Source organism: Tachypleus tridentatus, chromosome 1 (assembly GCF_004210375.1).
Source record: "Tachypleus tridentatus isolate NWPU-2018 chromosome 1, ASM421037v1, whole genome shotgun sequence".
Classification (NCBI taxonomy): domain Eukaryota; kingdom Metazoa; phylum Arthropoda; class Merostomata; order Xiphosura; family Limulidae; genus Tachypleus; species Tachypleus tridentatus.
The window spans coordinates 46103857-46129099 of record NC_134825.1 but is presented as its reverse complement, the minus strand read 5'-3'; the positions used below and the strand labels follow the sequence as shown (position 1 = coordinate 46129099).

The 25243-nt window shown below is 34.8% G+C and overlaps 1 protein-coding gene across 1 annotated transcript in view; it reads right to left on the bottom strand.

Moving 5' to 3' along the window:
* The window catches only part of LOC143247463 (uncharacterized), a 65249-nt gene extending 41512 nt beyond the window's left edge, over positions 1 to 23737 (bottom strand). Inside the window, exon 1 of the mRNA XM_076495627.1 lies at positions 23603 to 23737. Within this exon, the coding sequence (XP_076351742.1) occupies positions 23603 to 23629 (27 nt within the window). The 5' untranslated portion in view covers positions 23630 to 23737. The remainder of the gene's footprint in view (positions 1 to 23602) is intronic.
* Positions 23738 to 25243: the final 1506 nt, after the last annotated feature.

Sequence of the window (25243 nt, the reverse complement as noted above, 5' to 3'; positions counted from 1 at the left end):
GATGTCCTTTACATTTATTTGCATATAATATTATTGATTATAACCAGTAAAGTCATCTTCATATTCCTAAAATAATTTTTGCACTTAAGAGAATTATTAAGTATTGTCAATACATTGATTTAGGACAAACCAACGTCTCTGAAGTATAACGAATTTCGTAAGTTTAACAGCTGACTGGCTGAATTGAAGAAAAAGAATTTATAGCAAAATGAAATCAGTTTATGTATTTGCAACTCACAAAATAAAACCAGTTTATATATTCGTAGCTCACAAAAAACAAGTAAATGCAACTCATTCAGACATAATGCACGAGGAAAAAAAGCAATCGTATATCTCTCTCTCTAATTGGAGAAAATGATCTGTATCATGAGAATATCTGGATGAGAATGAAGAAACCAATCATTATATACTTATAAAATAGGGTTAACTCTCTTACAGTATATGTGTTACATACTTCACATCGTTTCATTAACTAAAATATGGAAGAGAGATATTCCTAAACATCTACACGATCAATGTTACTAGCAAACATATTAACATAATTCTAAAGAATTCTCTCGCATTATCCTCCAGGAAAAGTCCAGAAATACTATAGTGGAACAGCCTTTGTCAATGTGTGACTGATATAAGAATAATGGTACCCCGTTCCAAAGCTGTTATACATTCAACGCTTGTGCAAAAACAAGACTGGCATGTTTTACAGAGATATTACTTAATCGAGGGCCCCCAGTGATACAACGGCAAATCTGCGAACTTGTACCGCTAGAACCAGGTTTCGATACTCCTGGTGGGAGAGCTCAGATAGCCAGACATCTGTTTCGCTTAATAACAGTCAACCAACCTAAATGATGATTTAACACATAATAATTACTATGTATTGATAAACACCATTACATGTTTCTAGTTCATTTGTTTATAGAATTGGCTTCATTCTGATAATCTAAAGTTTATTGTTTTTATCTCTATTTTTTATCAGAAGTTGAATGTTGTTAAAAACAAAGGAAAATTTTTGGTCAAAGCGAACGATAAGTTACTGAAGTCGTCCAATTTACTATATACTTTTTGTGTGTCTATATATTATGAAATAAATCGATGCGTGAAAGGAAAATTATGCTCAGATTCAACACAATGGTTGAGTTTTATCTTTCGAAAAAACAAAAAATTCAAGCACATTAACTGTCACGGGATCCTCTATGCAAGGTTTCTGGTAGTTTGTATATCATTATCGAATTTCAAAAAACTTCTTTCCTAGATCTGAGCACGACTGAACTTCTGTACATAGCCTGACTTAAGATACCTATTGAATGACCATCTCTCTCCCTATCTTTCTTTATATGTGTGTGTATACGCACGAACCAGTTAAACTGTAAATTTGAAGGTAGAGAGTTACCCATGTTTTTATAAGGCTGGAACTGCTAGTAATTGAAGCAAGTTAGGTTTTTTAGTGTTTATACGGCTTTTTCACCCCGTTCTTTTGTTCAAACTGCTATATTATAGAAGTGCACTTTTATCTGAAAACAAACACTGGCTAGAGGGCATCTATAGAACTACGAGCGCTAACGACGTAAACTAGAAAAAAAAAGAAATAATGATTGTTTGTTTGTTTTTGAATTTCGCACAAAGCTACTCGAGGGCTATCTGTGCTAGCCGTCCCTAATTTAGCAGTTTAAGACGAGAGGGAAGGCAGTTAGTCATCACCATCCACCGCTAACTCTTGGGCTACTCTTTTACGAACAAACAATGGGATTGACCGTCACATTATAATGTCCCCACGGCTGAAAGGGCGAGCATGTTTGGCGAGATGCGAACTCGCGACCCTCAGGTTACGAGTCGCACGTCTTAACACGCTTGGCCATGCCGAGCCAGAAATAATGAACGTCACTTCAAAATTATAAACAAAAAATAAATGAAATAATGAACGTCATTTCACAACTATAAACAAAAATGAAATAATAAACGTCGTTTCACAATTATAAACAAAAAATAAAATAATGAACGCCCCTTCAGAATTATAAAGAAAAAAGTGAAACAATGAACGTCACTTGAAAATTATAAAAAAAAGGAAAGAATGAACGTCATTTCACAATTATAAACAAAAAACTGAAAAAAGGATGTCATTTCACAGTTATAAACAAAAATTAAAATAATGAACATTACTTCAAAATTATAAAAAAAATGAAACAATGAACGTCACTTGAAAATTATAAACAAAAAGAAATGAAACAATGAACGTCATTTCACAATTATAAACGAAATACAAACGAAATGAAAAACGTTACTTGAAAAATTGTAAAAAGACAAAAACAAATAAGGAACCTTACTTCGAAATTGTAAACAAGAATGCAAACAAAATAAAGAAAGTTACTTTAAATTGAGGTGTTCTTTCTTATATACGTTTTTTGTGTTCAAGAAACACATGTACACGCAAACGGCTGCTGTTATTTGTGTCGTTTTCTTAGTTTGGGGACCATTGAAATGTGCTCTACCCCCTCCGGTGGCTCATTGGTAAGTCTGAAGACCAGTAGCACTAAAAGTCGGTTTTTCGTAACCTACCGTGGTCAAAGTGCCGACAGCTTATTGTGTAGCTTCGTGCTTAACAAACAAACAAACCAATTAAATGGTCTGAGAAGAAAGAACAGAACAAATGTTCCACATTAAAAACCTGGTCTACCAAATCATTTGTAATATACAGTGCTGGCCAAAATCTTTAGGCCAATGAACGTAAAAAACAATACGCATTTTGCGTTGTTAGACTCAACCACTTATATGAGTAGAGCTTTGAAAGATGAAAATAAGAAAAGGGAAAAATTAAAATAAAAAACTTTTTCAGCATTTAGTAGAGAAAATGTGATCACTATGAAATTAGCCTAAATACTAGCTGGTCAAAAGTGTAAGACCATACCAAAAAGAAGCCCTAAACAGAGTAGGAAATGCCCAACAAGAGATCTCAGTAGTGAGTTGCATGGCTGTCATTGCGATGAGCTGCAAACATTCGCTTTGGCATGGTCGATATAAGCGTTTGCAGAAGGCTGGCTGGAATGTTATTCCAAGTGGTGAAGATGGCTTCACGAAGATCATGAACTGTTTGGAATTGACGTCCATTTCTATAGACTTTCCTTGCCGTCCACCCCCAAACATTTTCAATGGGGTTCAGTTCGGGTGAACACGCTGGATGGTCTAAGAGAATTATGTTATTCGCCATGAAAAAAGTCCTTTGTCCTGCGGGCATTGTGGATTGCAGCGTTGTTCCGCTGAAAGATCCAGTCATTTCCACATAAGCAAGGGCCTACAGTCAATAAGGATGCTCTCTCCAACATGCCAATGTAGCCAGCTACTATTTGACGCCCCTGTATAACCTGAAGCTCCATTGTTCCATGGAAGAAGAAAGCACTCCTGATCATGATGGAACCTCCTCCACTGTGTCGTGTAGAAAATGTCTCCGGTGGGATATTCTTATCGTGCCAGTAACGTTGAAAGCCATCTGGACCATCCAGGTTAAATTTTTCTCATCAGAAAACAAAACCTTCTTCCATTTTTCTACGTCCCATGTTTGGTGGTCCTCAGCAAATTTTACCCTAGCTGTTTCGTGGTGTGGAAGGAGGCGTGACCTTAGAAGGCGTTTACAGTTTTTAAAGCCTTTTTCTCGTAGATGTCGTCTTATTGTTCTCGAGCTGCATTCTACGCCCGTTAGGGCCTTAATCTGGTCCAACGATCGGCTGGTGTATTGCCGAAAAACCCGTCGAATCTTCCTGCTCAACTCCGGCGAAATTTTCTTGGGCCGACCACTTAAAATTCTCGTTCCGTAACCCTCAGGGTCTTTTAAGAAATTTGCAACAGCAGTTTTATTACGCTCAATCTCACAAGTGATGGCACGTTGAGTGAGACCTTGCTTTTGCAGCTCGACAATTCTGCCACATTCAAACTCTGTCAACGTTTAGCCTTTGCCATGTTTTTACACAATGTAACCTAGGAGATGTCAGTGGGAGATGTTGACAACATTAATGCTTGAACACAAATGACTAAATTTCGTTACATGTTTACCGATTAACGCTTCATTTCAGTATGGTCTTAAACTTTTGACCCGCTACTATTTAGACTGATTTCATGGTGTTCACATTTTCCCTATTAAATGCTAAAAATGTTTTTTAGTTTTATTTTCCCTTTTCTTATTTTCATCTTTCGAAGCTCTACTCAAATAAGTGGTTGAGTCTAACAACGCAAAATGCATATTGTTTTTTATATCCATTGGCCTTAAGATTTTGGCCAGCAGTGTATGTGGAGATGCATATGTAGAAAACACTGGGAGACGTTTTCACACACGCATCTTAAAGCACTTCAGTGTGTCATATACGAATAAGCAAAACAAAACTGCTCCAACAGAACACTTCCTATAGAAACATTGGATCCCAAACACAGAAAACCCAAACCAGTTTAAATTTTCTATGTTAGAAAAACCCAAAGATTTTTAAGAGAGAAAATATATAGAAGCTATATTCCATTAATGAAAACATTCTAAAAATGAACAGCGATAACTAGAGGTACATGTAACTAAACCACCAGTCATAAAACAACACATTGTAGCAATACACTTAACACTATATATTTCAGTATAACACTTGCATCCTATGTAGTATTACGCATTGTTACAGTTTGTATTTAACACTGCTACTAAGCTTTGTATCTTTTCCTCTTGTTATAATTTCTTAGCAGCTTCTAATTTCTGTTTGTCTGTTTTCAGTTAATCGTAAAACGTATTATGTTTTTCCGTATTTTATTTCATATATATTTTTATTTAATTGATATTTGTCATATGTTTGTTTAGCTACATAGTATTATAACTATACTATAATAATATAACAATAACATTTTATACATCGTTAGACGCAAGTTACGACAGACGCGAGAAATAGAACATTATAAGCAGTTTTATAATTTAACGAATATTCTAACATCAAACAGTTGTGCAAATTAACCCTGAAAAAGCCGCAAAGACGAAACGTTGGTTTGAATAAAAATATATTATTTTATGTTTATCTCGAGCGCAAAGGTCGTTTTTTCTTAACTTTTACAAAATACTGTTGTTTTGACGTAACTACATCGAAATTGCTATATATTTCTTCCGCCACATATTCGGCCAGGTTCTGCATTCGTGCATATAAAGAATTCAGACCAAAGTGCTGTCTGTAACGTATGCGTGCCATGATAGCACCCAGGCAATTTTAATAACCTGTTACCACCACATGTAAAATATATAAGATATATAATATGTTGTTTTAACGTCCTAGTTTGCCACCTAAATAACAATAAACATGTGACAAGTGTCTTAAGAACTCAATAAATTAAATTTTGTTCTTTTGTTCTTAAATGAATAAGGCATTCATTTAGGGTTATAATATCACACCAGAAACTTTTTATACACAAATAAAATAACTAGTTTTATCATTTTCTTGTACAATGTCAAGAGAATATCAACTAGTTACATTAAAAGACATGCACATCTCAGGAAATTCATAGGAAGACCGTTAAGTAAATCACACACACAGAAATTATTTCACGTGATCCTGTATCTAACGGATTCCAGCGCTTCAAGGCATGAAGAGTAGATCAAAGGGTACAGCCCAGAGGAATGAGGAGGCATCTTTTGGGACAGGGAAATCACGAGATGTCATAGTTTTAGAAGGTGTCGCTAGAGTGTACTCCTAGGGTTGATAGTTCCAAACTGTGTTAATATGGGCGGATGATTCAGATATTAGGGGGCAATGACAACCAATGACTCAAAAATAAATTGGGGCCAAACACGTAAATGAAATTAGAAAAAAAAAAGGCAAATATTAAATTACGTACGACAAATTACAACAGGGGCACTATAACTGAACACGTAATTAAAATCTGTATACGTTCATTGACGGACTATGTATGCTTAGCATGGTTAAATATAGTTAAATCACACATAAATAAACAACAGACAATGAAAAGTTAATTAACTACTAAAGCACACAGAATTGCAGATCCATAAGCACAATATTTTTACACAGTTACTCAAAACTCCTTATGTTATCAGACAGATTCCTTAATAAATCAATAGACTATTTGAAAACCTTTGAACATAAATACTTCACTAAGTAGACAAAAACTTTGTCACACATAATGAACATAGCCCTAAGTAGCTCTCACCAATAAATCTAGTGAATCTTTATACCCCCTTCCCCAATGGTACAGAGGTATGTCTGAAGATTCACACCACTAAAAACCGGGTTTTGATACCCGTGGTGTACAGAGCCCATTGTGTAGCTTTATGTTTACTTAATCCTTTCAGATTTCATGACCAAACAACCGCCAGAAATTGCATATGTTTGCAAAGCAGCACGGACAGATGTTTTGTTATGTGGTTCGCTTGCTAAACACCAGAGGATGTTGTTAGTGACTAATGTCAGGCTGTATCACGTTACAGAGAAGTATAGTTTTTAGCACGATAATAGTTTCTGAATTAACGTTAGGGTCAATCTTATATTTCACTTTAATATAATATAAATGATAAATAAAGCTTTAGATACTTACAATCAATATTTTATTGTTTACAGTTTAATTAATTGTATAGCATACTTTAAGGTTTACACATATAAACTTACAACATTACATTTAGTTGATATAGTACTCATTATATTTATCTAGAGTTTAAAAATTTTGTGTATAAAGCGACATGAAACACTCTCAGAACTATGTAGATTGTAAGCTAAATTAGTGTATTATATATGGAATAAAGAGAGTGTGAACGCTTTATATTAAAACTAAAAATAGCAGTTTGCAGGATAAGGTTGAAAACTAAACTAATACACATATATATGTTTATATTTTTTACTGTTATGACGTTATATCCAACTGGTTTGGGATTAGCCGATATTTTTGTAAGCTGAGGATGTTTACATCCGGTTGGATGGTCCAGCCGACGACCATATACGACAAGCATGTTTGACGACGGAAAAGCTCCCCGCTAGTACAGCGGCAAGTCTACGGATTTACAGCGCTAAAATTAGGGGTTCGATTCCCCTCGGTGGGCTCAGCAGATAGCTCGATGTGGTCTTGCTATAAGAAAATACACACACACACGCACACACGACGTTAATTCGAACAAGCGAATCTTAGTGTCGAGCGGGACTTGATTCTTCCAGGTCTATACGACGAAAAACCCGACACGGAGCAGCGAAGCGCCGTGACTACGTAATAACAAAACGTTTTATAATTTAATTACGTAACTGTACCGTCCGTTTTAATTTAGGCTTACAAGTTTAGATAATGGTTTTACATGATACGTATAAGTAGAGTTTAAATGTTGTGGGTTAACATTGACAAAACTCCTCCATACTATTGTGAGTTAAACTAGTACAAGGATAGCCGTGAAGTACGTTATACGAGTAATAAAACAGTAATGCATAAAATATTTATTATTCAGATCTTTATTACTGATATTGAAATGGAAATTATAAAGTTAACCTAACGATAACGCAGAAAAAAAATTGCATAAAAGATAGTAATTATAACATTAAAACAAATGCTTACACTGTATTAAAAATCTACTACTTAAATTTAATACAATTCATAAAGATATCTTATACATAAAAGTCGTGGCCAGTGGTAATTGTTTGTTTTTTTTTAATTTCGCGCAAAGCTACTCGAGGGCTATCTGCGCTAGCCGTCCCTAATTTAGGCAGCTAGTCATCCCCACCCACCGCCAACTCTTTGGCTGCTCTTTTACAAACTAATATTGGGATTGACAGTCATATTATAATACCCCCATGGCTGAAAGGACGAGCATGTTTGGCGTGACGGGGATTTGAACCCGCAACATTCAGATAAGGAGTCGAGTGCTTTAACAACCTGGCCATGCTGGACCTCGGGCAGAGGTAAGCTGGAGAATTAATAACCTCTCAAAATCGGAGATTCGATATCCGTGGAAGGCACAGCTTGGGTAGTCCATTGTGCAACTTTGCGCTTAACAAAAAACAAAACTTATATCCAAAACGTCTTCTTGGATAATTTTTTGTTTGTATTTTCAGAGTAAGGAAACTACTTCTGTGTATATGAACAACTTTGAAACGTCGGGTCAATATTCTGGGTTTACTGAAATGGAAAGAGAATTACACAAATGGTATTGGAAGGTTAAAAAAATGCATGGATCAACAATGTGGTTTTAGTAATAAAACGTCAATTTGATGCCTGAAAATGTACGTTAATGTTGAATCTACAGTTAAAGAAATTACTAATTAAATATACAATACTATTTGTAATCTCCGTGATATTGCCAAAAATACATCCAAATACGGGCCCAGCATGGCCAGGTAGGTTTATAACTGTAAAATGTAGCTTTGAGTTTGACAACAAGCAAGACCAAATGAAATTTACCCTTAGCTAGACTATGCTTGATGTGAAGGGGATTCGAACCCGCAATCCTCACCCACCCCTCCCCAGTAAGACAGCGATCAGTCAATGGATGTACAACGCTAAATTTAGGGATTCAATTCCAATTGCTGGACACAGCAGATTGCCTGGCATGGTTCTGTTATGAAACACACATATACAAAACACAAAGTAGCACGTGGAGTTATTCGTGAAACAAAACGTTTAAATAAGAAATCTTATACGTTGGCTATTTTTATGTGTACTAGTTAGATAAAGAAGCGGAGAAGTTTCTATTGGTCAAAGACTAGGCATAAGAGTAGCCCAAGAGTTGGCGGTGGGTGGTGATGACTAGTTGCCTTTCCTCTAGTCTTACATTGTTAGATTATGAACGGCTAGCGCAGATAGTTCTCGTGTAGCTTTGCGCGAAATTCAAAAGAAGCAAACAAACCCACCAGGGGACTCTGTTTTGATTAAACGTCTTAGTTTATCCAACATTTTGTATCCGTCCGTTTTGTTATATATATATATGTATATATACATATGGCCGACTCATTCCCTCTTGGCTCAGCACATTCAGAATCTCCCGTTATTGTGGGATATCACAATGCTATTTAATTTTGTTTCAGACGTATGAATAAATATTTGCTACAAAATCCTGGAAAGTTCCAAGTAGAAATCCCTAATGTAGTAATCTAGCATACGCATTCATTCAGAGTGCCATGCTGCGGGAAAAAAAGGCAATTAAACATAAAAATATAAGTGTCGCACTATAGAGCTTTTGTCATTTAGGTAAATTAAAAGGTATAATTATACATACAACGCTATTTTATCAAAGTTGACATTTCATCTCTAAGGTTTTATTAGGAGGTTACTGTATGCCAGTAAACCAGGGTAATATGCATACTCGCTTTTCATTTAAGTTTTTATTTCTCCCCAGCTCGTAACATAGGTTCGTGGTACAGGTGTTAGGGTAAGTTGTAGCTTGATAGCATCCGCTTGCAAATTAACATCACTATACAACAGTGGCTACATGATTAGTATCTGCCGGTTAAGAGTAATAATAATAAAATAAATAAAACGTAAGATAACGAGTTTTCTGGAGGGAAGATAGGAAGATGATAGTTTCTATTAAATCATCTTATTTTTTTACTTTTACAAAAACTTCTTAAATTATGATATATGAATAAAAAGAAGGAGTAAAAATATTCTGTTCTATATTTTATACAATGGAAGTTTCCAAAGTTCACTTCTCTTTGTTCATTATGTGCTGCATGGGAAGACGAAACATAGGAATATAATAAAGTACGTTGATGAAATGTTTAGGACAACTTAGGTCTCCCATACATCGTGCAACTGTACTGTTATTTACATTATGTTAAGACACATTAAGCATTTCGCCTAGAATGCCTGTTACAAATAAAGGCTTAATTAATATTTAGGCATCACGTTATATTTTACACAGTATTTGCTTTTGAAATTAAAGAAACAAAAAGTAATGTTTGAAATCATTCGTTTTTACTGTATTTGCAGACACGTCTTTCCTTCTCACAATTCGGGATCTTTATGCCCTTTTAGCCATGCCTAATTTAAAAGTGAGGAACTAGAGGGAAGACAGCTAATCAACACTACCCACCAACAACTCTTGGACTACTCTTTTATTGAAGGAAAGTGAGATTAACCTTCACATATTAGATCTCACGGCTAAAAAGATGAACACATTCTGTGACGGGACTCGAACTCAAATCTAGAGCAATAATTACCAGCCCATGCCAGGCCGTTAGTAATACCGGTATGCTTTCTTCTTTTCTGAGGAATATTAAGTGATCTAATTAAGAATATAGTCTAATAAGCTTGATAATACTGTATTATGAAGAATATAAGTTCATAATGCCCTATATATAATTTAATTAGTTGATTTTGCCCATTTAACATATAAGTATACATGAGATGAATAAAAAAATTGTATCTAGGCTGAAAATAATATGTTGTTTATGTCTAATAATAACTGCTAACAATAAGAAAATAACAAAACCAGCTATTGAATAACGAAGTAGATTCTAACAAGTGTACAGTTTAGGGTATTTGATGTCTTCCAAACGAAATTATGCAGTGTAGTCTGAAAATTTTTTTTATCCATTGTTATTTTTTCTTTTTTAAACCACGAAAGAAAATACACGCAGCAAGTAGAAATAAGTAAAGTTGTATCTAGCCAAGAAAGAAAACAAGATAAAAAACGACCACTAATTTTTTATACATTTAAGTTTAACAGATGTTCATAATAAAATTTTTGAAAGGATTTTACTCTCAATGATTAGGCGTAACCAGAAAAGAATGCGCGCGATACTTCTTTAACTGCTAAGTGATTATTTTGTTCTATAACATAGAAGAATTCGTTTGTTTGTAATTAAGCACAAAGTTGCATGTGCTCTGCCCACTACGAGTATGAAAACCCGGTACACACAATGCTAGAAGCCAGATATACTGCTGTGCCACTGGAGGGCTAGATAGAAAACAGAAAATGTGAGTCTGGTCTTGTCTAATTCAATGTCTAATGAAATTCGGCAAACTTCAGTAATTTATACAATAATGACCCACTTCTAAATCTTCAAATGATTACATAAAAGGTTATCTTTACACTGTGTACAGTAAATCTTCTAAAGCAGGAATTCACAAACTTTTGGGCACGCCTCCCTCCATAGGAGGGGTGTGGGAGTGCGGTAAGACAAGCGTAATTTGTGTTATTAGATTCTTTTAACGAAAAGTTTGATGATATGACTAAAAAAAACTGTTAGAAAAACAAGCCAGTGAAAAATATTGGCAATATATATTTTTTATTTTCCTAGGTGGCATCCCTTAGCAGCCGTGACACATGAGACACGTGTTTCTGTGTGTGTTTTTTTCCACGCAATCTGTCATATCGTTGGTAATAAAAAGGTACAATTTCTCTAAGCTTAGAATAACTTACTATGAGAAAACGTAAAAATAACTGCCTCAAACGATGTAAACAAGTTATATTTACCGGAGAGAATATAAGCTTAATCTAATATATTCAGAAACTGAACAGTTTACTTTCTAGAAAGTACAATTGTGTATCGAGTGAAAACTACTATTGCCTCAAACAAGCAAAAATTGTATTTATATTATATTAATATAGTATTCAATAAGTATCTGACGTGTTAACTGCAATGTTAAATAACGGCATGAATATAAATCAATTTACCTTCATATTTACTTATTCATATACCTGTATTTCTATCAATTTTTTTCACACTGACTTAATGATAACAGATTTTGCAACGCTCCTAAGTGACTTGATATTTTCAATTTTTTAATAACATAAATTTAAAAGTTATCCCTAGTAAACACGTGAAGAAATACGCCTTTTAATGCTCTGTTGGGCAGGAACTCAGCAGAGCATAACTTCCTTCTCGTAGTTTCAGTGGCTTATATATGGGAGTGTGTGTGTGTGTGTGTGTGTGTGTGTGTGTGTGTGCGTGTGCGGGTGTGTGCGTGCGTGTCGTCCCAGTTTGTCACTTTAGCCACACAAAGTTAATGGTGCAATCAACGGTAACTGAGAGTGATAACCACATGGTACATTGGAATGTTATTGAGCACAGAAAATATGCTTCTCAAGAGAATCCATATCTTATGTTCGCTTTATTACTTCTTATACTGGTTTACCTTGTCAGTAACCTTCCTTCCATCCTACGTCAAACAAATAAATACGCGACAGCAAATACTTTCCCATGTTTCTAATTACACTAACGTAAAATATAAGACAATCAAATAATGTAAAGTATACGACATTCAAATTATAGTTTTAAAGTACGGAAGAACAGAAGTCTGAGTTATACGTTGTGATTTACTATAACTATGTAATATGTAGATTTTCTTTGATAAGTATAGGGATGTGACATCATTGGCGCAACCGATTACCTTGAAAGAACGTGAAAGGGTAGGTTTATCACATTCCAAAGCATGTATTCAATTTTAATAAATTTACTAAGTTATGCAATTTTGGTCCAAGAGTTCCTCTTGTAGAGAAAAGAGAAAGATTATTTATAATGATAGTTAATGGAGAAGTAATTTAAGGCCCGTATCAATATTAATAAGATTAACAACAAAAAGAAAAATGTTTTAGTAACTACGAGGATTTTGAAAACAATTCTGAGCTTAATGAAAGATATATATTAAAAGGTTATTACTTGCATATATATTATAATAAAATATTTGATAGATCAAAAACATGTTTAAATTATGTTTTTTGGACTATACTGTGAATTCAAATGTCCTGCTTCGAGTTCCGTTACCACAAAATCACGTTCCACACTTTGTGAATTATAAGATGACCCAATTCTACTTTTATTAGGGTAACCCAAAAGCTGAAAGTGCACACTATTGACTTATAGCTTTCTTTTTTCTACCTTACCAATTCAAAAATCTGGACGGTTAATGTTGGTAGAACGTGTGTAGCTTTGCGCGGATACCCAAAAGAACCAGGCATTATGATTATTGTGCTATGTGGGCGCGGGTGTCAAGAAACATGGTGACATCGTTCCAAGGTATGGTAACGTAAAGTAGCTGGAATTATCACTGTAAATACGAATTTCCTGAAGACGTCGAGTTCTTTTGTCCTATACCTACCCGTTGTTTGCATAAAGAAGAGTATGCATGCGTGATTTGGCTTCTCGGTTTCAAATCTGTAAAAACTGTGAAGGTTCTAATATATCAACCAAGTTTGATAGTTTTGTCATTAATCATTCTCAAGGTACGCGGATACTGTAAAGAAGGATACACAATAAATATGTCATGCACTTTCTGAAGTTACCATTAATTCTAATTATGAAAGATATGCATACTCACTAAGTTACAGTGAAACATGGAATTTCGAACCTTTTGTACAGTTCCTTGTAATTTAGTTGGCAGTTTTAACAATGAACACGAAGAAGAGACATTTTATATCAAAACAAGTATAGTGCTAAAGTACCATAGACTTGAGTTAAAGTCCAATGAATCTACAATATCCTAAAAACACTTTTCTTTTTGTACAATAATTATGACTTGAAAAGCAAATTTCTTACAGTATTCAAAATATGCACTGTTTTCTACATGTTTTCGTTTAAAACTAATGCAAACATTTGTAGACGTTGTGTATATTAGTATTAAAAAACAGTACACACACAGGCAGAATGTTTCGATTACATTTTTGGATTCGAACTCGAAAACGTCTGTTAGAAACTGGATTAAATCTTTACTGTATGCATGAAACGAAAATACAAGTTGGCCTGTTGAAATATGCAGTTTCTTACATTGTGCACTAAAACATAAACACAATTTATGCACATAACAACACACACAGACCAGTAATGCAAATTCCAAGAGTCTATCTTGAAAAGTAAAATGTTAAAACGTGCTAGTTAGGTTTAGAGAATAAAATTCATTAATTGTATTAGAAAAAAGAAAGTAAATTAGTTTACAACAGTCATTAGTTTTCTTAACCCTTTATCACTCAGTTGATTTTTTGAAGACGAATCAGACTACCCTAAAGTTTTTGTTGTTTTTAACGTGTTTTAAAATATTATTGTATTCAAGTTTCGATTAACCCAGGATAATACTAATGAAAGAAATTTAATTTCATAAGAAAATGCTAAAATTGTGGACAAAACAAAATGATCTGGGATCGTGTAAATCTCATCTTACCCTAATGAGAGTGTAGCGCTTGGATGCTTCGCCTGCTTGCACCGTTATGTCTACAGTTCACTATGGACAGTGAAGCCTCACGACAGTGTGAGAACAATAATTATATATATAAAAAAAAAACTTGTTAGAAAATCTTCTCTGGAAAGAAAAGCTACTAGTTGTGTAATTTAATAAAGCTAACAATTTCAAGTCTAGCGTGAAATACTCTCGTCTTATTAACGACTATTCCTTTAAAATAGTACCAGAAGTATTTAAACTATGTTATTAAAAGTTGAAGCGCGTAACCGTTAAAGATACGACCGTAAGTCTCATTATTGGTTGAACGTATATAGTGTTTTTTGAACTTAAAAGTGTTTATTTCTTTAGGAAAGGTCTTTCGCACATGTGTGTTGAGCAATAATCACAGAAAATATTGGGCAATAGCAAGGAATTACTTCTATATGATTCCCATAATTCCTTAAATAAAGAGCTTATAGTTTTGATACTGTGCCTTTATATCCATTATAACAATAGTAACATTTTTAGTTTATGTTTCGAATGAAATACGTAAAAGTCCGATCTCGTTCACGCTACTTTCTTATACAGCATGAAAATATGTACGTGACTTGAATATGTTTTGCTATCCAAGTTCTACTAAATTTTGTGTTGACGATATTTGAAAACTTTATGTATTACAGTATAACTGCATATGAATCTTCATGCATTTCTTACAGAACTAAGAAAATACTCTTTGAGTTTTTCTCACAAGTTTGCTACAATAACATTGAAATCAGGTGGAAAGTAGAATACCATACAACGAGTTGTACAAATACTGTTATCATACTATAATGGAACTATTGGTTATATGATACTGTAAAAAACTTTTTATTACGCAATGTACAACCTCCACTTTGCAAAATTTTTTATCCTGTGTGCATGTACATTTGCAATAGGGGTCTGATTTTCCCGTTTCGCTTCCGTTTCCTATCACGGAGAACTTTATTTCTCTCCATTCTCAGGGTGCAAATACGACGAAATGAATACATCACACGCAGATCTAATGCACTGAAGCCACGTGTAATTAAAAATAATCTTTCTGCTTACGAAATAATAGAACTGGTCTTCCAAAAATATAACTTTTAGACTAAATAGATAAATCTACATGTAGAAACATCATTATGGTTATTTGAAACTCGTCATGACATAAAATGTGAAAGTTTTGAACCCAAAACAAACGTTATATACTTTTATTACGAAAGTAGAAATACTTGGACCTTTTTATATCAATAGCACGCGATCAGGGTTTTTGAAATATAACGTCAAATTCCAACTCAACTACTCACATTTAGATAGAAGTATAGAAACCGAAGAATTACAATATGAAATACGTCTTCTGCTTAAAACAGATTGTAATATCTCTTGTTATCACGTGGATGAACAACTCAACATACAAGTTATTATGAATTAAAAGTTTATAATTCCAGTGAATAGTTAAATAATATTTATATACACTGCTGGCCAAAATCTTCAGACGAATGAACATATAGAAAATATATGCATTTTGCGTTGTCAGACTCAACCACTTATTTGAGTAGAGCTTAAAAAGATGAACATAAAAAAAGAGAAAATAAAAATAATGCGGAAAATGTGAACACTATGAAATTAGCCTAAATACTAGCTGGTCAAAAGTGTAAGATCATACTGAAAAGAAGTCCCAAACAGGATAGGAAATGCTCAACAAGAGGTCTCAGTAGTGAGTTGCACGGCTGTCATTGCAATGAGCTGCAAACATTCGCTTTGGCATAGTCGATATAAGCGTTTGCAGAAGGCTGGCTGGAATGTTATTTCAAGTGGTGAAGATGGCGTCGCGAAGATCATGAACTGTTTGGAATTGACGTCCATTTCTATAGACTTCCCTTTCCATCCACCCCTAAACATTTTCAATGGGATTCAGTATGGGCGAACACGCAGTATGGTCCAAAAGAATTACGTTATTCCCCATGAAAAAGTCCTTTGTCCTGCGGGCATTGTGGATTGCAGCATTGTCCCGCTGAAAGATCCAGTCATTTCCACATAAGCGAGGGCCTTCAGTCAATAAGGATGCTCTCTTCAACATGCCAGTGTAGCCAGCTACTACTTGACGCCCCTGTATAACCTGAAGCTACATTGTTCCATGGAAGAAGAAAGCACTCCAGATCATGATGGAACCTCCTCCACTGTGTCGTGTACAAAATGTCTCCGGTGGGATATTCTTATCGTGCTAGTAACGTTGAAAGCCATCTGGACCATCCAGGTTAAATTTTTTCTCATTAGAGAACAAAACCTTCTTCCACTTTTCTACGTCCCATGTTTGGTGCTTCTCAACAAAGTTTAACCGAACTGTTTCGTGGTGTGGAAGGAGGCGTGACCTTAGAAGACATTTACAGTTTTTAAAGCCTTTTTCTCGTAGATGTCGTCTTATTGTTCTCGAGCTGCATTCTACGCCCGTTAGGGCCTTAATCTGGTTCGACGATCGGCTGGTGTCTTGCCGGACAACCCGTCGAATCCTCCTTCTCAACGTCAGCAAAAGTTTCTTGAGCCGACCACTTGAAATTCTCGTTTCGTATCCCTCAGAGTCTTTTAAGAAATTTGCCACAGCAGTTTTACTACGCCCAATCTCACAAGCGATGGCACGTTGAGAGAGACCTTGCTTTTGCAGCTCGACAATTCTGCCACATTCAAACTCTGTCAACGTTTTAGCCTTTGCCATGTTTTTACTCAATGTAACCCAAGAGATGTCAGTGGGAGATGTTGACAACATTAATGCTTGAACAGAAATGACTAAATTTTGTTACATGTTTACCGATTAACGCTTCGTTTCAGTATGGTCTTAAACTTTTGACCAGCTACTATTTAGGCTGATGTCCTGGTGTTCACATTTTCCCTATTAATTGCCAGAAATGTTTTTTAGTTTTATTTTCCCTTTTCTTATTTTCATCTTTCGAAGCTCTACTCAAATAAGTGGTTGAGTCTAACAACGCAAAACGCATATTTTTTCTTTTATGTTCATTGGCCTCACGATTTTGGCCAGCATTGTACGTTTTAATGTAGCAGACGTGTAGGACAAAATCATATATACATTTTAAAACTGTGTATGCAACTATAATCACACAAACATAAGATTCAACTTATAATATCAGATAAAAAAAGAAATTTATAAAACTCTTTTAAAATTATAATATAAATTACAATTTGTAATGCCCCCTTCCCGATTCAGTGGTAAGCTTCAAAGATTTATGACCACACGTTTGATGATGAGGAACCCACTTGCACCTGATGACATAAGCTTATCGAAACGTTGTACGTTTGTTATAAAGTTTCTTTCACTCTGCACTCAAGCGGTGAAGAATTTGAAAGATCAAACCCTGGGCTGACAGCCAGTTATGTAACTTTGTGCTTAGTTTCAAACATACATTTGTAAACATATTTAATATCTTTAGGGATATGTAAAAACACTTACATTAAACATCATACACGAATTATACATGCAGTATATTTTGTTAATTTGAAATTTAAACGTTTAAACACGTAAACAAATGAATGAAATGAATACTGAACTAGTTAGAAATATTTATATTATTGCATTTTTCCTTTAGATATATATATATATATAGCGAAAACTAATCACTCTGTTTTTGTTTATAATTTTGGGTACATCCAGCCACAATTTCTCATCAATGAAATTTACTAATACTAATTAATTCTTTTCAATTTGGTTTGTTTTGAATTTCGCGCAAAGATACACGAGAGCTATCTGCGCTAGTCATCCGTAATTTAGCAGTGCAAACTTAGTGGGAAGGCAGCTAGTCAACACCACTCACAACCAACTCTTGGGCTACTCTTTTACCAACAAATAGTGGGATTGACCGTCACATTATAACACCCACACGACTGAAATGGTGAGCATGTTTGGTGTGACGGATATTCGAACCTGCGAGCCTCGGATTACGAGTCGAGTGCCTTAACCACCTGGCCATGCCGGCGCTAATTCCGTTCAGCTGTTTTTATTTTAGATTATCTATTTTTTGTTTCTTACTCGTATGTAAACAGCTTCTTTTGCTCCATAACAATCTTATAAATATATATTGTTTCGGTACTTTTGTATTTTCATCTTCCTAGTGTAAGCCTGACGGCTTATAACGCTAAAAATCGGGTGTTGATACCCGCGGTGGGCAGAACACAGAGTCACATTGTGTAGGTTTGTGCTCAATACAAACAAATAATTTTTTTATGCTTGTTTTAGATTTTGGTTTATTTCATACGCTTTCAGTTTGAATCGAAACGTTTAGCTTGTGCATATTTAAGGAATATCCTGACGGTGGAATTTGTAAGCTCCAAAACGTTTGATTAAATTTTACAATTTTTGTGTGGGTACTCTAAGTTCTGTTTAAAACCTCTTTCCACTTGGCGAATTAAATAAAAAAGACGGCATTCTCAGCATGTTGAAACATACTTATCCAAAGGTCTCTGCTTAATATTTCCCTTCGATTATTATTTATGTCCTTCCGTTCTTACTATTTGCTTTCTCCGACAATTGTAATGGCGAGAATTTTTCTAATTTTCTACACAATTACAAGTAAAACTTGAGTGCCTTTTATCCTTTATTTGTAATGTACTAAGGTTTAACCTTATCATGAATCACCTTAGTAAGTGTTCAAGTTGTTCGTATTAGTTATATACTCTTCAAAAAAAGAGAAAGGAATATTTTTTTAATTTTAAAGAGAAATATATGTAATAATGTTACAAGCTCAGAGTATGTGATGTTACACGTGTTGAGGCACTGATTGTCAGACCAAAATGACAATAAAAGTTGTGCACTTTGAAAACGGAGGAAAACATCGGATTTTTCGCCAAAACGCATTCGTGTCCAATAAATTTGTTTGAGAGATCTGCATGTTCTGCAAGTGCAACATGTGCAAAATCCCTATAAGAGTGACGGGTTCTCGGTTTCCATAGCTCAGTGTTAAGCCACCGACACGCAATACAGTTACGCCAAGACTGACTGCAGCACAACGCAACAACGCCATTGGTCGCATGTAAGCAGGCGAATCTCGATCAGATGTTGCCGGAGCTGTGAATGGCCACCCAAGCACCATCACAAGGCTATGGAATCGTCACCAACAACATGGATCAACTCGTGACCATCCACGATTTGGCAGACATCGTGTGACCGCGCCCGCACAAGATCGCTACCTCCGGTTACGTCACCTTCGGGATAGGACCACCACTGCGACCTCTACTGCCCCAACCATACCAGGGCTGTGTAGGATTTCCGATCAGACCGTACGCAACCGTCGACGAGATTCTTAGGCCCATGTGAAGCCCATCATGGTGAACGTCAACGACGTTTTTTCAACATGACAACGCCCGTCCTCACACAGCCCGACTCACCACTGTCTTCTTGAGACACCACAACATCAACGTTCTTCCCTGGCCCTCCAGATCACCAGATTTAAACCCCATCGAACATCTTTGAGACGAGTTGGACCGACGTCTGCGACGGCGACAACCTAAACCGCAGACTCTACCTCAGCTTGCAGCAGCTTTGCAGGCTGAGTGGACAGCCATTCCGCAGGATGTGATTCGTCATCTCATCGCTTCAATGGGCGGGAGATGCCAAGCAGTTATTGATGCTCACGGGGGGCATACTTGTTATGACGTTGAGTGACGTTAAACTTCAACAAGTGAGCGTGAACTTCGCCTTTGCAGACTTTGGATGTTCAGCAGTGAATGTGCAAAGTTTCACACATGTCATACAGAACAACCCGGAATGAACTTGTTAACAATTTGTCTCAAATTTTGCCTTTTGTGTTTCTTTTTTTGAAGAGTATATATATCCAGTTCATAGTTGTTTTTATTTTTGTGATTGCCAAGACTATGATTTTACCAGTTATCGATTGCTAAATATTTTGACCAATAAGTGTTTAAATTTGATATTGAGACTGAGGACTTACAACAAAAACAGCAAAATTTAGAGCTCGATTCTCCGCGATAACCACAGCAGATAACCTGATATAACTTCGATCTAAAAAAACAAACAAATTCTCTATATAAAATAAAGTTGTTCACCAAAGCCGTAAGCCTAGAAATAAAATGGTGCTTGAATCAGTATAATGTTTATTTGTTACAATAAGATAATTACTTACAACTCATAATTTTGAAACTATTAAGACAGTTATTTGATAAATGATACAGGCGAAATGTTTTTTTTTTTTTTTGTAAACTCTGTGTCAGTATGCAGAAATAAGAATTAATTCGAAAGTAGCATGTTACAAAGTTTGAAATAATCAGTTTATAAGAAAATAATAATTGTACGTCCTCTTAAATAATCCATAAATATATTTTGAACCCAATACGTTGAGAATTGTCTAATTTTATTATACTATTTCACTCCCGTGTAGGGCTCTCGATTTCCATAACTTAACGTTTAGAATTAGGCGTTAACACCAAAATTATCATTCAATTAGTTAAATCTTTGTAGTTTCTGATGAAAATTCATTGGTAATAATATTACAGTTTGGAAAGTTTAATATCTTGATATTTTGATTTGACCTTTTGTCATTTTGTTCTTGTAATTATAGACGTCCCTTGAAGCATACATTGTTAAGATGCAACAGATATTATTAAACAAGCCTAGGTATGACTACTGGCATAGAAACCAATTCTGAAGCGTGTTCAGCTTCTCTGTGGGTTAAATTATATGATTTGCAATTCCCTAAGTTTAATATAATTAAATTTAACTTCTCAAGAAACTTTGTTAGATCCTAATTAACTACTGCTGAATTTCAAATTTACTCTAGTTACAAAGGTCTATAGCCACTTAAATATAGCTTCATTTTGAGCTGGACAACTGTTGACTTTTAATGGCTTCTATGGAAAACAAGTTTGGAACTGCAATCTCCGTCTGAGCAGTGTATAAGTTACATACATCTTAAAGATTAGTTTTGTTATGAAGTTATCATGAAAATGGCATTAAGTTTTGTATAAAGAGAAACCTATTTTGTGAATTAAGGCGTGTAATAAACACGCTAATTGGAATGCATCATGTTTGTTTTGAATTTCGCACAACGCTACTCGAGGGCTATCTGTGCTAGCCGTCCCTAATTTAGCAGTGTAAGACTAGAGGGAAGGCAGCTAGTCATCACCACTCACCGCCAACTCTTGGGCTACTCTTTTACCAACGAATACGGGGTTTGACCGTCACATTATAACACCCCACGGCTGAAAGGGTGAACATGTTTGGCGCGATGGGGATGCGAACCCGCGACCCTCAGATTACGAGTCGCACACCTTAACACGCTTGGCCACGCCAGGCCATTTGGTTAGAATGACACGTTTAGTGTTAGCAACGTTCCTGTTATTATATTACCATATGAAGAGACTACCTAACCACAGATAAACTGACCTTACGCTGAGGACTACTTGCTATTCAGGAGTTGTGAGGTATGCTCCACTGAACGATACTAAAGTAGAATAGTACAAAACCAATTAAATTGTCTATATAATAGTATTCGGCCGACATTTTTGCTAAAAAACAACAATAAAACTATAAGCCTGTTTAACCATATTCATTCGAAATAATTTAAAAAATCAAGTCAAAATTATTACTATTCATTTTCACAAAAAGTCTGAGAGATGTTCTGAGAAGATAAAGTAATGTCATCATTATTATTCCAGCAAACTACTGAATTTCAGAGAAAGAGAAAAGTTCTGATGAGAAAAAACCTTATATAAGTTTTGATCAAATTACTTTCCTGCAAACTGTGTAGACTATTACAAATAATGACTCGAGTGGATATTCAAAACCTAAGCCAGTTGCTTAAGAAAGACATGCGGTCCTGAAACGTACTGCTAGAAAAATGTCGGTTTATGAGCGGAAAAAGAAAGTAATATGCTCTATAACACTGTGCTGGTGCTTGATCATTAAGATCTACCGGTAGAAACGTTGTAAGTCTGAGGACTTACAACAAAAACAGCAAAATTTAGAGCTCGATTCTCCGCGATAACCACAGCAGATAACCCGATATAGCTTCGATCTAAAAAAACAAACAAATTCTCTATATAAAATAAAGTTGTTCACCAAAGCCGTAAGCCTAGAAATAAAATGGTGCTTGAATCAGTATAATGTTTATTTGTTACAATAAGATAATTACTTACAACTCATAATTTTGAAACTATTAAGACAGTCATTTGATAAATGATACAGGCGAAATGTTTTTTTTTTTTGTAAACTCTGTGTCAGTATGCAGAATTTTTGTTAGAATTTTCCTATGTTCACTCGTTAAAGGGTTAAAGTAATGTACTAAACAACTGTCATACTACTTTCTTACAAAAGTTTACTCAATTACAGATGTTAAATTTCATTTTTGCCTTCCAAACACGTTTTCTCAGACTTCGCGCTCAACGCATGGTAAATTTGAAACAAGTAAAGCCCTTCGTTTTTCTTGTTCAACAGAAACGGCTAAACTACATCCAACGGATTTGTTCAAATTGAAATGTGGCTAAGAGGAAAGTAGTGAATATTCTGTGAAAATCAGGAATCTCAAAGCGCAATTAGTTAAGAAAGATGGCAGCCATAACTAAATGCACTTTGAAACTTACGGAAATTAGCCTTAGTAATTGCACATTAAGATGTCCTGAAGCTTATGAAAAACTAGCTTTATTAAGTACACCTTAAAATGTTAAGAATCTGGTAAAATCTAGTCTTTGTAACCGAAAGATTCGAAATCGTGAGTGCTGTAGCACCCACACTTTCATATATTTGGTTTATACAGTAACTGTAAGTCATACTAAATTCCTGGGGCATGTCCCCAGACCACCCTAGAGTAACCTTCCTTTGGCAACTCCTTATGTTTTTAATCACTCATTATAAAATGTGCATGTCTTGCCAGTCACCTCTGCTTTGCCACTCCTTCCTAAGCCACTTGTAACTGCACGTTAAAATGTCCCAAATCTGGTGAAAAACTAGCCTTAGTGACTAATTGTTGAAATAATAGCCACAAATTAAAATACCTTGAGGCTTTTGAGCTCCTAGTCTTAGTTCCTACAAGTTACAATGGAAGAATAACTGCTACATCTTTATTCAAGACGCGCTTTAAACAAAAGGCCAGATTTTGAAACTGCCATACTTTTACTTGATTTTTTTGCCCGATTTTTATTAAGCCTTATATTTATGGCTTCTTATTTTCAGTTTTAAACAATAAAACACTTCAAATAAAAAAAAGCGGTGTTTTATTCAATAAAGAGTAGGAAAACACTAGGAATGGTTTTTATTCCGTTTACTTTACGTGATCAAATGTCCCGTCTCAGTAGACCATGAATTATGTATTTTAAAAGTTTAAATAGTAAAACACAAATTTACCCATATTTATAAAAGTAAAGGACAGCAATTAGATTTTTCATACAAAATCGGAAGGCCGCTGATATGTTTTCAAGTATAAAATAAACTTTCACAAAAGGAAAAACAACACGATATTTAGCAACCTACCATTGTTAACAGCAACAAAGGCATCATGATTAATCGAGTCGCTTCTTAACACAGTATTACAGAGAGTTTACAGCTTTTCTGAAGTATATATAACAATATATTTCGTGAATATAGTCCTTGTAGCTAACCACTGAGTATGATTCCAAGTTACGCTTCTATATATTGTGTGAGGGAGGAATCAAAAGCTTGTTACATCTTCAGCGTGCGCGCGAGACGGAAAAGCAGGGAAGTGTGTGCACGCGCATTGCACGAGTATGCTGCTCCTTGTGTGTGACAGCCTCAAGTTATATTCAGGTGTTTCAGTGGAATACATGCACGGAAGCACACACAAAAACGAACTAATAATTTGTTACGAATCATGAACATACAAGATATGGTATAAAACTTACGGATAATAAATTGGATGTTTCACTTCTATTTATGCATTCATTGTTAAGCAACGATATTCCGAGTGAAACACATGGCTTCTTCCAGCTCATTTAATATATAACGAGGACCACCTCTCTTCAGTAAAACATAGTTCCGTGCTATATACACTTTATTCTTTGTTCAATAACAAAACAGTTTTTTTACTACCTACCATACAGTTTACTCAATATGTAACATATTTACTGCTGTACAATTATTTTAGTGTCTACGTTTGTTTCAGTATAGTTTTATGCATGTGATATATATTATTGGATATGTGTTGCATAAGTCCCGTTTGTTCTTTAAATGTGTAGAAAATTCTTGAGAGTATGAATCAACAATATTTGTTTTAAGAAAACGCTAGCGTATTTGAACATTGTTGAACATTCTAGAAATTTGCTTTACACTATATAAACCAAAACGCCGAGAGACAGTAATAGAATATTATTAGTCAGCTGCAGTCAGTGTACTCTAGGCCTCTGAATCTATAATTGTGGCCTATTAATCAGAAGAGTACAGAATTTGATCAGAAATGTTTATAGATTTCAAATTCAGTGAATTAGTTTCGGATGTTTGTCTCTACGAGGACATTAGATATTTTCGCCGGTGAAAACTAACAGGTACTTCAAGCTAGCTAGGCGTCAAAAGAAGTGTACAGGTGTATGAACAAGGAAAGAATTTGTTCTCCGTGAATGTCGATAAAAGATTCAGTTCCAGACAAGATATAAGACTCACTATTGTTTGCAAATTTATAAAACTCCTATATATAAGCCATCATTTGTAATAATTATTACTAATAACCGTTATTATAAATTGTATTGTTTTTGTTAGTATATTAAAATATACTTGTGTTAAAAAGAAAATTGTGTGTATCAATTTTGTTGACAAATACAATAAATTTGATACATATTAACATTTAATTAACTTCTAAATTCAAACATGAATTTCCAGTTATTTGAAATAGTAATACGTAAAGTACGTAACATAATAAATTGGAGATTCGTCCAAAATAAATTATAATACATAACAATTAAAACAAACGGTTTCATGTGTTATGTATCTACTACTAAATAAGGATGTTTTCTTCAATAAATATTACGATTTCGTCTGTTATGTATTTTCCTCAATAGAACAAATGGTTTCGTGTGCTATGCATATTTTACTAAGTACTGGTTCTTTGTTCAGTGAAAGAAAGTTTCGTCTGTTATGCATCTTTTATTAAGTAATGATTTT